Source organism: Zalophus californianus, chromosome 17 (assembly GCF_009762305.2).
Source record: "Zalophus californianus isolate mZalCal1 chromosome 17, mZalCal1.pri.v2, whole genome shotgun sequence".
NCBI classification, from domain to species: Eukaryota; Metazoa; Chordata; class Mammalia; order Carnivora; family Otariidae; genus Zalophus; species Zalophus californianus.
The window spans coordinates 45,034,534-45,049,723 of NC_045611.1; the positions used below are offsets into that span (position 1 = coordinate 45,034,534).

The window sequence follows — 15,190 nt, forward strand, 5'->3', positions numbered from 1 at the left end:
AAGTAATGCTGAAAAAGAAAATCAAATCTGGAGGCATCACAATTCCAGACTTCAAGCTGTATTACAAAGCTGTAATCATCAAGGCAGCATGGTACTGGCACAAAAACAGACACATAGACAAATGGAACAGAATAGAGAACCCAGAAATGGACCCTCAACACTATGGTCAACTAATTGTCACCAAAGCAGGAAAGAATATGCAATGGAAAAAAGACAGTCCCTTCAACAAATGGTGTTGGGAAAATTGGACAGCCACATGCAAAAGAATGAAACTGGACCATTTTCTTGCACTATACACACAGATAAATTCAAAATGGATGAAAGACCTAAATGTGAGACAAGAATCCATCAAAATCCTAGAGGAGAACACAGACAGTAACCTTTTGGACATTGGCTGTAGCAGTTTCTTATTAGATATGTTTCCTGAGGCAAAGGAAACAAAAGCATAAATGAACTATTGAGACTTCATCAAAATAAACCTTCTACACAGCAAAGGAAACAATCAGCAAAAGTAAAAGGCAGCTTATGGAACAGGAGAAGATATTTGCAAATGACATATGTGATAAAGGGTCAGTATCCAAAATCTATGAAGACCTTATCAAACTCAACACCCAAAAAACAAATAATCCAGTTAAGAAATGGGCAGAAGACATGAATAGTCATTTTTCCAAAGAAGACATGCAGATGGCTAATAGACACATGAAAAGATGCTCAACATCACTCATCATCAGGGAAATACAAACCAAAACTACAATGAGATATCACCTCACACCAGTTGGAATGTCTAAAATCAACAACACAAGAAACAATTGGTGTTGGGCAAGGATGTGAAAAAAGGGGAACCCTCTTACATTGTTGGTGGGAATGCAAACTGGTTTAGCCACTCTGGAATATGGAGATTCCTCAAAAGTTAAAAATAGAGCTACTCTATGACCCAGCAATTGCATTATTAGGTATTTACCCAAAGGATACAAAAACACTGATTCAAAGAAAGGGATGCATGCATCCCGCTCTTTATAACAGCATTATCAACAATAACCAAATTAGGGAAAGAGCCCAAATGTCCATTGATTGATGAATGGATAAAGAAGATGTGGTTTATATATCCAATGGGATATTTCTCATTCATGAAAATGAATGAAATCTTGCCATTTGCAACAACAAGGATGAAGCTAGATAGTATTAGGCCAATTGAGATAAGTCAGAGAAAGACAAATACCATATGATTTCACTCTTACGTGGAATTTAAGAAACAAAACAGATGAACATGGGGGAAAAAATGAAAAAGAGCGGCTAACTAGAAAACATTGTTCGCTATAGAGAACGAACTGATGGTTACTGGAGGGAAGGTAGGTGGGGGGATGGGTTAAATGGGTGATGGGTATTAAGGAGGGCACTTGTGATGAGCACTGGGTATTGTATGTAAGTTATGAATTACTAAATTCTATACCTGAAACTGATATTACACTGTATGTTAACTAACTGGAATTTAAATAAAAACTTGAGGAAGAAAACTAAAACCTTAAAACTCTTAGAAGGAAACAAAGGAGATCTCCATTACCTAGGTTAGATAATGGTTTCTTTTATATGACACCAAAAGCACAAGCAACCAAAGGAACAAAAATTATATAAGTAGGATTTTAGCAAATTTAAAAACTTTTGAGCTTCAAAAGACACCATGAAATAAGGGAGAATATAGCCCACAAAATGGGACCAAAATGTGCAAATTGTATGTTCAATAAAGGAATTCTATTTTAGAATATATGAGGAATTATTACAAGGCAACAATAAAAAGACAACCAGGTTTTTAAAATGAGCAAATAATTTGAAAACATATTTTTCCAAAGAAGGGATAGAAATGGTCAGTATCATCAGGGACGTGTAAATCAAAATCACAGTGACATACCACTTCAAATTCACAAGAATGACTATAACCCCAAAAGGTGGTGAAGATGTGGAATAACTGGAACTTTGACAGATTTTTGCTGGAATTGTAAGATGATGCAGCTGCTTTGGAACAGAATTTGGCAGTCCCTGAAAATGTTAAACAGAGTTACTATATCACCCCACAAATTCATTCCTAGGTATATCTAAGAGAAAAGAAATATATGTCCACACGAAAATATGTAGCTAAATGTTCTTAGTAGTGTTATTTATAGTAACAAAAGATGTAAACAATGCAAATATCCATCAACTAATGAATGGGGCAAAAAGATGCTCTATCCATACATCAGAATGTTATTTGGCAATATATAGGCATGAAGTTCTGGTCCATGCTGAAACATAGATGAACCTTGAAACATTATAGTATGTGAAAGAAGCTAGTCACAAAAGACACAAATTGTAGTTTCATTTATACAAAATGTCTATCTAGAATAGGTAGATCTATAGATACAAAGAGTAGATTAGTGGTTGCCAGGATCTGGGGAAATGAGAATGGAATTGCTAATGCCTATGGGTTTTATTTTTGGATAATGAAAATATTCTAAAATTAGATAGTGGTGATGGTTGCACATCTCTGAATTTGTTAAAAACCATTCACTTGTATTTTAACGAGTATGAATTTATGAAATGTGAATTATATATCAGCAAAGCTGTTAGAAAAAGAAATAAAAGGAAGATGCTAGAGCTGATGGAGTGGAAAATGGTGGTGGTGGTTAAATTCACAGACCTGTTTGCTCATCAATTAAATGTTAATGTGTATAAGGCATCGAGCACATAGTATGTGCTCGGTGGAAATTATTTCTTGTACAGCCACTGTCTTAAACCATCTTTAGCCTGACGTTTAGAGACAGAATGATGTTAAGCAGTATTATAGGGAGGTACTGCCTCCAGAGTTCCTGAATTCAGCTAAGGCCATGATTCAATGCAATAGGCAGTTGTTTTCTGTTAGAGAGTGTTTGGGTTTGTTCCTTGGTTACTGGGTGAGTGTAGTGAGACTTTATGTGGCCTAGATGAAGCCTGTGCTTTGCATTCAGCATGCTTTCTTGCACTGGAATGTGAGAATGAACCAGGGAAGCACTTGAGGTAAATAGTGTGTTGAGATCTTAGTCATGGAAAGTGTTTTTCCTAGGAATTGGCCTACATAGATAACAGATGATTTCAAAGCCTGAAGGCCCCATCAGTGTCCTTGAGGTGGGAACCACTTGGATAAATCTGGATCAGGGTCCCCTAGGTTATAAAAGATGAACTGCTAAGGCCAGGTCAGGGAACCCTAACAACATCATGGGGATTGGGTACTGCTTTAGCATAAAGTAATTCTTCTACATCTCTGTTTTCTGGAATTGGGGAAGGGGTGAGATTGTTTAGGCTTCTGCAGATCTCAGTATATATTTTTGGGTGTGGAAGGGTCCAGGCACCATGAAAAGGGGAGGAAATACTTAAGTCATTTAGAAGTAGGCCTCTTTTCATGGTTTCCTTTTTCTTCCCTGTCTTCTCAGGACTGCACTTCTCCATGAGGAGAAGCCAGAGGAGGACTCATAAGTTGCAATTCTAAGCCATGCCTTGTGTGAGTTCATGTTTCTTCTTCCTCTTTATATCAAACAGTCATTGTTTTCTTTTTTTTTTAAGATTTTGTTTATTTATTTGAGAGAGAAAGAATGAGACAGAGAGAGCATGAGGGGGAGAGGGTCAGATGGAGAAGCAGACTCCCTCCAGGACTCAGTCCCAGGACTCCAGGATCCTGACCTGAGCTGAAGGCAGTCATTTAACCAACTGAGCCACCCAGGCACCCACAGTCATTGTTTTCTAGGATACGAATATTCAGTTTTCTCATCTCTAGATTTTCTGCTTCACCAAGTGTTTGCTCTCCTGCTCACTCTCATTCTAGTGAATGATGGGAATGAGTCCCAGGTCTTTCTCAACTGCCCTCCTTCTCTAACAATGTTTTAGGGATCCATTTGTAAATCAAGAATTGTGTTTGAGTGACCTCTCCTGTCAGAATGTGGTTTGATGAGATGGTATTACACGTGAAAAACTTGGCCTTTCTCATTAACCTGGATTTTCTCATGGATTAAGATGGAAATTGGTGTTAGTCTCAGAATGTGGTGAGATCTGCTCTATGAAGCTTTTAAGATTGGAAATGTGCTCAAATGCAGGATTGAGAACAGAGAGATAGAGAATTGTGTCAGGAATTAATACAGAGACAGGGTCCATTTTGAATTTGAATAGGATGAATAGGTCAAGGGCCACATCTGTGTGAGGGTAGCTCATCTTTCATTAGCTTTCTGTTGCTCATAATAAGCAGAAGCACAGTGAGCAATGGTAAGTGGTAATATGATCTGCCAGATGATTAAATGGTTGAGGATTTTAGAAACAGAGCTGTGAAGGGTGTTAGAGGAGGAGTGCAAAGTACTGCAAAATAAAATGATTACAATCATAATATGGAATATTATGTAGCTTCGAAAAATGATATCTGTGACAAGGATTTGCCAGGACTAGGAAGAGAGAATATTATTACTAAATTATTCTGAGACTTAACTTGGAAAGAACTTCTGAAATCATGTGTAAATCTTAATTTTCTAAAAACATTTTAAATGACATTTTGGAATATGCCCATCAGGTTTATTTTTTCTTTTCTCTTCTTCCCTTTCGCCTTCCAGACCTCCTTTTTTTCCTTCCCTCCTTTTCTTTCTCTTTTCAGTTCTTTAAAGGGAGAGGGGAAGAAGGAACTTTCAATTTATTTGAGGATTTGCATGTGTTATATGCTAGTACACATTATTTCATTTAATCACAAAAGTACACTTACCTGGCTTTTGTTCATTCCCATTGCTGTTCCCAAGAGGCTATGTGATAGAGTAATAGGAATGTTGAGGAATTGTTTAGGTGCTCTGTATTTCCTCATTCACTTCCCTTCTATTACCTACCCACATTACCTACCCATGTTAGCTTCAACATATTTGTTCACTGTTTTGGCCCCTTTATGTAATACTTTTCTCCTCCTCTTATTACTCTGTGTGTGTGTGTGTGTGTGTGTGCGCACGCTCCTTTCATTACTTCTGAAAAATATTCCTTTATTTTGACTTTAACACTTGGGCTTGTCATTTCAGAGGTTGGTGTTGTTCAAGGATGTGGCCGTAGACTTCTCTCAGGAGGAGTGGGAGTGCCTGGACTTGGAACAGAAAGATTTGTACAGAGATGTGATGTTGGAAAACTATAGCAACCTGGTCTCACTGGGTAAGTTTGTCTGGTCCCAATAATTCGACTATAGTCTTTGTGAAATTTGGGAAATATTTTAAGTACCTAGCTGAATTTCAGAACCCTAGTCCCAACTAAGTTCTTTGTGGCTTATAGACTTTAAAATGGACAGTTCCATTGAGTACCTTTATCTTCTCTGTTCTTCACATATCCTTCATCTAAATCTTTTTTAAAATATTATTTATTTATCTGAGAATGAGAGAGTAACAGAGAGAGAGAGAGCACGTGAGTACACGAGGTGGGGGAGGGGCAGAGGGAGAGGGAGAGGGAGTAGCAGACTCCCCACTGACTAAGGAGCCCAATGCAGGGCTCAATCCCAGGACCCTGAGATCATGACTGCAGCCCAAGGCTGACGCTTAACCTTGAGCCACCCAGGTGCCCCCCCCCCAGTCTTTCTGTGATTGACCTTCTTACTTGATGAACGGTGGACTCAATTTTAATTCTGGGCAAGCAGAGTATAATCATATCTTTTTCCATTCTTTTAAGCAGGATTTTCCATTTCTAGAGCAGATGTGCTTTCCTTATTGAAGCAAGGGAAAGAGCCCTGGAAGGTTGTGCAGGATGTGACAAGAAGTCAGAGTTCAGGTGAGTCAGAGATGGTCAAGCAAGGGGAGGCCATTGTTGAGAACAGTCAAATCACTTAATTTGTTGGCTACAACTTTGAGATATTAGCTGAGAAGTTCTCTTCAAAGATCAAACCAAGGCCTGTGGAGTAGAAGCTTGAATACTGGAAGGCAAAATGGTTTTAGCATCAGTTACCAAAGGAAACCCCTTCTTCACCCCAATTACCACTTCCTTGCTTTTCTTTCACATTCCCCTGTCTTTTCAAATGGAATAGCCCTCCTCCAGTGATAACAATTTTACCTATATTTTTCATCCAGTTAGGGAGAATAAAAGTTGAAAATGAGGTCAGAGAGGAGGTGGGGCTAGGTCACGTAGGGACCTGTATGCCATGACAAAGAATTGGGATTACATTGAAACTACAATAATGATTGGCTGATATCAAGCAGGAGACTGACATGATTAAACTTGGTATTTTCTTTTTTTGGGGGGGGTTTATCCTTTTTCTTTTTCTTTTTTTTTTAATTTTTTTATTGTTATGTTAATCACCATATATTACATAATTTGTTTTGGTGTAGTGTTCCATGATTCATTGTTTGTTCATAACACCCAGTGCTCCATGCAGAATGTGCCCTCTTTAATACCCATCACCAGGCTAACCCATCCCCCTACCTCCTCCCCTCTAGAAACCTCAGTTTGTTTTTCAGAGTCCATCATCTCTCCTGGTTCATCTCCCCCTCTGACTTACTCCCCTTCATTCTTCCTCTCCTGCTATCTTCTTCTTTTTCTGTTTTCTTAAAATATGTTGCGTTATTTGTTTCAGAAGTACAGATCTGTGATTCAACAGTCTTACACAATTCACAGCCCTCACCATAGCACATATTTTCCCCAATGTCTATCACCCAGCCAACCCATCCCTCCCAGCCCCGACCACTCCAGCAACCCTCAATTTGTTCCTGAGATTAAGAATTCCTCATATCAGTGAGGTCATATGATACATGTCTTTCTCTGATTGACTTATTTCACTCAGCATAACACCCTCCAGTTCCATCCACGTCGTTGCAAATGGCAAGATCTCATTCCTTTTGATGGCTGCATAATATTCCATGGTGTATATATACCACATCTTCTTTATCCATTCATCTGTCGATGGACATCTTGGCTCTTTCCACAGTTCGGCTCTTGTGGACATTGCTGCTATAAACATTGGGGTGCACGTACCCCTTCGGGTCCCTACATTTGTATCTTTGGGGTAAATACCCAGTAGTGCAATTGCTGGATCGAATGGTAGCTCTAATTTCAACTGTTTGAGGAACCTCCATACTGTTTTCCAGAGGGGTTGCACCAGCTTGCATTGCCACCAACAGTGTAGGAGGGTTCCCCTTTCTCCACATCCCCGCCAACATCTGTTGTTCCCTGACTTGTTAATTTTAGCCAATCTGACGGGTGTGAGGTGGTATCTCATTGAGGTTTTGATTTGGATTTCCCTGATGCAGAGCGATGTTGAGCACTTTTTCATGTGCCTGTTGGCCATTTGGATGTCTTCTTTGGAAAAATGTCTGTTCATGTCTTCTGCCCATTTCTTGATTGGATTATTTGTTCTTTGGGTGTTGAGTTTGATAAGTTCTTTATAGATTTTGGATACTAGCCCTTTATCTGATAGGTCATTTGCAAATATTTTCTCCCATTCTCTCGGTTGTCTTTTGGTTTTGTGGACTGTTTCTTTTGCTGTGCAAAAGCTTTTTATCTTGATGAAATCCCAATAGTTCATTTTTGCCCTGGCTTCCCGTGTCTTTGGTGATGTTTCTAGGAAGAAGTTGCTGCGGCTGAGGTCGAAGAGGTTGCTACCTGTGTTCTCCTTTAGGATTCGGATGGACTCCTGTCTCACGTTTAGGTCTTTCAACCATTTGGAGTCTATTTTTGTGTGTGGTGTAAGGAAATGGTCCAATTTCATTCTTCTGCATGTGGCTGTCCAATTTTCCCAACACCATTTGTTGAAGAGACTGTCTTTTTTCCACTGGACATTCTTTCCTGCTTTGTCAAAGATAAGTTGACCATAGAGTTGAGGGTCCATTTCTGGGCTCTCGATTCTGTTCCATTGATCTCTGTGTCTGTTTTTGTGCCAGTACCATACTGTCTTGATGATGACAGCTTTGTAATAGAGCTGGAAGTCCGGAATTGTGATGCCGCCAGCTTTGCTTTTCTTTTTCAATATTCCCCTGGCTATTCGGGGTCTCTTCTGGTTCCATACAAATTTTAGGATTATTTGTTCCATTTCTTTGAAAAAGGTGGATGGTATTTTGATGGGGATTGCATTGAATGTGTAGATTGCTCTAGGTAGCATTGACATCTTCACAATGTTGGTTCTCCCAGTCCATGAGCATGGAACGTTTTTCCATTTCTTTGTGTCTTCTTCAATTTCTTTCCTGAGTATTTTATAGTTTTCTGAGTACAGATCCTTTGCCTCTTTGGTTAAATTTATTCCTAGGTATCTTATGGTTTTGGGTGCAATTGTGAATGGGATCGACTCCTTGATTTGTCTCTCTTCTGTCTTGTTGTTGGTGTATAGGAATGCCACTGATTTCTGTGCATTGATTTTATAGCCTGCCACTTGATTGAATTCCTGTATGAGTTCTAGCAGTTTTGGGGTGGTCTTTTGGGTTTTCCACATGAAGTATCATATCATCTGCAAAGAGTGAGAGTTTGACTTCCTCTTTGCCGATTTGGATGCCTTTGATTTCTTTTTGTTGTCTGATCGCTGTGGCTAGGACTTCTAATACTATGTTGAATAGCAGTGGTGAGAGTGGACATCCCTGCCGCGTTCCTGACCTTAGGGGAAAAGCTCTCAGCTTTTCCCCATTGAGAATGATATTCGCTGTAGGTTTTTCGTAGATGGCTTTTATGATATTGAGGTATGTACCCTCTATCCCTATACTCTGAAGAGTTTTGATCAAGAAAGGATGCTGTACTTTGTCAAATGCTTTTTCTGCATCTATTGAGAGGATCCTATGATTCTTGTTCTTTCTTTTGTTAATGTATTGTATCACGTTGATTGATTTGAGGATGTTGAACCAGCCTTGCAGCCCAGGGATAAATCCCACTTGGTCGTGGTGAATAATCCTTTTAATGTACTGTTGGATCCTATTGGCTAGTATTTTGGTGAGAATTTTTGCATCCATGTTCATCAAGGATATTGGCCTGTAATTCTCCTTTTTGATGGGATCTTTGTCTGGTTTTGGGATCAAGGTAATGGTGGCCTCATAAAATGAATTTGGAAGTTTTCCTTCCATTTCTGTTTTTTGGAACAGTTTCAGGAGAATAGGTATTAATTCTTCTTTAAATGTCTGATAGAATTCCCCTGGGAAGCCATCTGGCCCTGGGCTTTTGTTTCTTGGGAGATTTTTGATGACTGCTTCAATTTCCTTAGTGGTTATAGGTCTGTTCAGGTTTTCTATTTCTTCCTGGTTCAGTTTTGGTAGTTGATCCATCTCTAGGAATGCACCCATTTCTTCCAGGTTATCTAGTTTGCTGGCATAGAGTTGCTCATAATATGTTCTTATAATTGTTTGTATTTCTTTGGTGTTGGTTGTGATCTCTCCTCTTTCATTCATGATTTTGTTGATTTGGGTCATTTCTCCTTTCTTTTTGATCAGTCTGGCCAGGAGTTTATCAATCTTGTTAATTCTTTCAAAGAACCAGCTCCTAGTTTCGTTGATCTGTTCTACTGTTCTTTTGGTTTCTAGTTCATTGATTTCTGCTCTGATCTTTATGATTTCTCTTCTCCTGCTGGGTTTAGGCTTTATTTGCTGTTCTTTCTCCAGCTCCTTTAGGTGTAGGGTTAGGTTGTGTATTTGAGACCTCTCTTGTTTCTTGAGAAAGGCTTGTATTGCTATATACTTTCCTCTCAGGACTGCCTTTGCTGTATCCCAAAGATTTTGGACAGTTGTGTTTTCATTTTCATTGGTTTCCATGAATTTTTTTAATTCTTCTTTAATTTCCTGGTTGACCCATTCATTCTTTAGTAGGATGCTCTTTAGCCTCCATGTATTTGAGTTCTTTCCGACTTTCCTCTTCTGATTGAGTTCTAGTTTCAAAGCATTGTGCTCTGAAAATATGCAGGGAATGATCCCAATCTTTTGGTACCGGTTGAGACCTGATTTGTGACCTAGGATGTGATCAGTTCTGGAGAATGTTCCATGGGCACTCGAGAAGAATGTGTATTCCGTTGCTTTGGGATGGAATGTTCTGAATATGTCTGTGAAGTCCATTTGGTCCAGTGTGTCATTTAAAGTCTTTATTTCCTTGTTGATCTTTTGCTTAGAGGATCTGTCCATTTCAGTCAGGGGGGTGTTAAAGTCCCCCACTATTATTGTATTGTTGTCAATGTGTTTCTTTGCTTTTGTTATTAATTGCCTTATATAATTGGCTGCTCCCATGTTTGGGGCATAGATATTTACAATTGTTAGATCTTCTTGTTGGATAGACCCTTTAAGTAGGATATAGTGTCCTTCCTCATCTCTTATTACAGTCTTTGTTTTAAAATCTAGTTTGTCTGATATAAGGATTGCCACCCCAGCTTTCTTTTGGTGTCCATTAGCATGGTAAATGGTTTTCCACCCCCTCACTTTCAATCTGGGGGTGTCTTTGGGTCTAAAATGAGTCTCTTGCAGACAGCATATGGATGGGTCTTGTTTTTTAATCCAATCTGATAGCCTGTGTCTTTTGATTGGGGCATTGAGCCCATTTACATTCAGGGTAACTATTGAAAGGTATGAACTTAGTGCCATTATATTGCCTGTAAGGTGACTGTTACTGTATGTTGTCTGTGTTCCTTTCTGATCTTTGCTGCTTTTAGGCTCTCTCTTTGCTTAGAGGACCCCTTTCAATATTTCTTGGAGGGCTGGTTTCGTGTTTGCAAATTCCTTTAGTTTTTGTTTGTTCTGGAAGCTTTTTATCTCTCCTTCTATTTTCAATGACAGCCTAGCTGGATATAGTATTCTTGGCTGCATATTTTTCTCGTTTAGTGCTCTGAAGATATCTTGCCAGTCCTTTCTGGCCTGCCAGGTCTCTGTGGATAGGTCTGTTGCCAATCTAATATTTTTACCATTTTAGGTTACATATCTCTTCTCTTCTCCCGAGCTGCTTTCAGGATTTTCTCTTTGTCTCTGAGACTCGTAAGTTTTACTATTAGATGTCGGGGTGTTGACCTATTTTTATTGATTTTGAGAGGGGTTCTCTGTGCCTCCTGGATTTTGATGCCTGTTTCCTTCCTCACATTAGGGAAGTTCTCTGCTATTATTTGCTCCAATATACCTTCTGCCCCTCTCTCTCTTTCTTCTTCTGGGATCCCAATTATTCTAATGTTGTTTCGTCTTATCGTATCACTTATCTCTCGAATTCTGCCCTCGTGATCCTGTAGTTGTTTCTCCCTCTTTTTCTCAGCCTCTTTACTTTCCATCATTTGGTCTTCTATATCACTGATTCTCTCTTCTGCCTCATTTATCCTAGCAGTTAGTGCCCCCATTTTTGATTGCACCTCATCAATAGCCTTTTTGATTTCGACTTGGTTAGATTTTAGTTCTTTTATTTCTCCAGAAAGGGTTTCTCTAATAACTTCCACGCTTTTTTCAAGCCCAGCTAGTATCTTTAAAGTCATGATTCTGAACTCTAGGTCCGACATCGTACTAATGTCCATATTGAGTAGGTCCCTGGCTGACGGTACTACCTCTTGTTTTTTTTGCTGAGGTGATTTTTTTCGTCTTGTATTTTGTCCAGAGGAGAATAGATGAATGAGAGAACAAAATGCTAACAGGTTTACAACGTCCCCAGCAAATATACTGTATACAAATCAGAAAAGACCTGAAACCAGGGGGAAAGAAAGGGAAAGAAAGAAAAAAGAAAGAGAAAAAAAAAAAGATAAAAAGAAAAACAGAACAATACAAAAAAAGCAGAATGTGATCAAATATGATCAGGCTAGTGCATAGATTAGTGCCACACACTAGATTTTGGGCGTATTTTGGTCTGTTAGAAAAAAGTGCCTCCTAAAATTTTAAAGGAAGGAAGACATATATGTACAAAATAAGGGTTGATACAATGAAGGGATAGAAGATGACTGTAAAGATGAAAATTATAAAAGATTTTATAAAAGGATTTGATAAGAGAAGAAGTTGTTTGAAAAAAGAAAGAAGATTTAAAAAAAAATGGGAGAGAATGTGATCAGGCAGGAGACTAGAACAGAACCATACACTAGTGATTTAGGGTATATTTTTATCTGTTAGAAGAAACTGTATCTCAAAATTTTAAAGAGAGAACAACTTATATATATATGCCAAAAATAAGGGTAACTACTATGAAGGGATAAAATATGACTCTAAAAATGAAAAATAAAAAAAATTTTTTTTTTAAAAAGAGATTGATAAGATGTTGGTTGAAAAAGGGAAAAAGAAAAAAAAACAACAGTTAACAAAAATTAACTTTGATGAACTAATGAATCGTGGTAAAAAAAAAGCCATGAATTCTATGTGCAGTATTCCCCTAGCCCTGGAGTTCTCCCGTTCTCCTTGATCGGTAAACTTGGTCTTGGCTTGCTGGCTGTTCGTGCTGATCTTCTGGGGGGAGGGGTCTGTTGCTGTGGTTTCCAAATGTCTTTGCCGGAGGCTGAATTGCCCCGCCCTTGTCTGTCCGGGCCAAGCAAGCTGCTCGGGTTTGATCTCAGGAGCTTTTGTTCCCTGCAAGCTCTCCGTACAGCCTTGGAGGACCAGGGCAAAAATGGTGGCCTCCCAATCTCCACCCGGAGGAGCTTAGAACTCGGGGCCCCGCTCCTCAGTGCGCCCACAGAGGAAAGCAGTCACTCCCTTGTCCCTGGTCTCCGGCCGCTCTCCGTGCTCACCCGGCCTGTGACCAAGCGTTTGTATCTCTGGCGCCCGACCCTGTGTGGAGTCTCCAAACCCAGCAGATCCCTGCGGTGCGTTCCCGCGCCGTTCCTCCCCGGGAAGGAAGGGGAGTCTCCCCGGATCTGCCACCTATTGGGTCCCTGCTGCAGGGGCAGTGGCCCGACTGGGCCGCGGATCACAGTTTATGGCAACCCCGAGCTGAGAGCCCGCGCCTCGGCTCCGTCTCTGCAGCCGGCTTCCCCGCTCCGATACCTGGGAGCCCTGGTGCACTCAGGCACCCCCGGTCTTTCTGTGACCCCGAGGGTCCTGAGACCACACTGTCCCGGGAGGATTCCACCCCCTGCTTAACCACTGCAGCGACGTCCCTCAGCGGAGCCGACTTCGAACAGTTCCGATTTTGTGCTCTGCGGCTCTATCACTTGCCAGAAGCGGCCGACGGAGGCCCCCTCCCCCGCCGTCTATCCTCCCGAATATCGCCTCGGATTCACTTCTCCGCACGTCCTACCTTCCAGTAAGTGGTCGCTTCTCTGTTCAGATAGTTGTTGCTACTCTCCTCTTCGATCTCCTCTTGAGTCCGTAGGTGTTTAGAATGGTTTGATCCCTATTCAGCTGAATTCCTGAGACCAGACGAAATCTAGATCTCCTACTCCTCTGCCATCTTGCTCCGCCCCCCTAAACTTGGTATTTTCAAGGACGACTATGGATACTGTATAGAAAATAAAATGGGAGCAAGAGTGAAACAGAAAGACCAGTTGGAAAGCGATTTTTTAGTCCAGACTAGAAATTATGGTGTCTTAGATGAGGGCAGGAGTAAGTGAAGGTGACATGAAGGGGTCAGATTCTGATCAGATTTTAAAGGTGGTGCCTCTTGCTGATTAGTGGGAAGTGGTGTGTGATGAAAGAGAAATCCAGGATAACTTACTAGATTTATGCCTGAGCAATTGGACATCTTTTTCTTAGTTGGGAAAGACAGGTGTTCACGAATTCTGTTTTGTTCATGATACTTGAGGATTATCTATTAGAACTAGGAAGAAATCAAGAAAGAACCTGGAAAGAAATAATATACATGTAAGTAGAATTTAAAACCTTAGACTTAGAAGAAATAATTTATGAAGTTATGTAATAGTTTAAAAAGAGAAGGACCCTACTGCAGTCTGTATTTTAGTTAGAAAGAAGGGGAAGTTCCAGCAAAGGAGACTGAGAAGGAATAGCTAGTGAGCTAATAGGAAAATAAAGAAAATGGTTGTATCTCAGAAGCCAAGTGGAAAAATATTTAAGAAGGGCAGCGTCTGATGACGTATGGTGACTAACATAACATAAAAAAAAAAAAAATCTCAAAAAAAAGGGGGGGCAGGCTTCTTTCTTATCAGGGAACGTGAGTAATTTGAGGACTGAGAATTGATCACTGGATTTGGTAATGAGGGAAAAGAAAGCTGTGCATTGGTTCAGATAGAAGGGAAGAGAGGGAAATGGGAGGTCATATAGTATTACAGTATAGGGCATGATTGGAAGAACTGGAATCACTTAGACCAGAGTTTTAGTGGCAGCTTTTGTCTCAAGCAAATTACTTTACCAGGCTTGACTCCCTTGTCCCATTTCCTCATAGTTTAAAAGGAAAAGAACACCTAACTGATAAGATGGTTGAGAAGGTTTGGAATATTGAATGCAATTACATTATTCTAAGTTCTCAATAAGAGAAATTTTATGGAAGAAAAATTAGTACAAATGGGATAACTATAGTGCTGCATTTTGAAGTGTAGACAGATTTCAAACTAGACCCTTGTGAATAGCTCTAGTCAGAAAGCTAGCAAACATTTTAGGGGCCACTCTATGCTGTGACTACCATACAATCAAGTTTTTCCTAATGACTTCTAACGAAATATCTCTTGATTCTGTGTGCTTTCATATCCACTAGCAACCCTTTAAGCCTATACTCCCTCTGATCTGGGCTACTGCAGTACCCTTCTAACTGGTTTTGACACAGTAGCCAGAGTAATATTTTTAAAAAATATAAATCAGATCACACAATGATAAAATCAAAACTAGAAAGCCTTACCTAACCTGGCTTCTGAAGGTTTTTATAACCCTACCTTAGATACCTCTCCCCTTTCTCATTGGACTCCAGCCACAGGAGCCTTCATTCATTATCTCAGATACATCTAGTACCTGCATATCTAGTACCTGTGCTCCACCCCCTTATGTCACTCACTCTGCCCGGAATGCCCTACTCACCTCACTAACTGCTGTGCTTCTTTAGGTCTCAGCCTATATATCATTATATCCTGAGAATTCTTTCCTGATCAAATTCTCAGTAATGATCTTTTAGGTTTTCTTACAGTCATTTCCAAGCTACAATTTTATAATAGTAAGACCGTCACACTTTTTGGCTGCAACACATCTGTAAAGGAGATCTGCAGAGCTCAGTGTGCCTCTGATTTAAGTGAGCCTTCAAAATCTTGTGTGCTCTTGGTAAGACCAGCCCCTGACAGGCCTCCAGCAGAATTTAAGGGAAACAAGATCACTTCCTGTTCTAGCATGGC

General features: G+C 40.0%; 1 protein-coding gene across 1 annotated transcript in view; it reads left to right on the forward strand.

Moving 5' to 3' along the window:
* The window catches only part of LOC113935567 (zinc finger protein 420), a 98,379-nt gene that overhangs the window by 10,828 nt on the left and 72,361 nt on the right, over positions 1–15,190 (forward strand). Inside the window, exons 3-5 of the mRNA XM_035725285.1 lie at positions 3,441–3,508; positions 5,049–5,175; positions 5,683–5,781. Of these exons, the coding sequence (XP_035581178.1) occupies positions 3,500–3,508; positions 5,049–5,175; positions 5,683–5,781 (235 nt within the window). The 5' untranslated portion in view covers positions 3,441–3,499. The remainder of the gene's footprint in view (positions 1–3,440; positions 3,509–5,048; positions 5,176–5,682; positions 5,782–15,190) is intronic.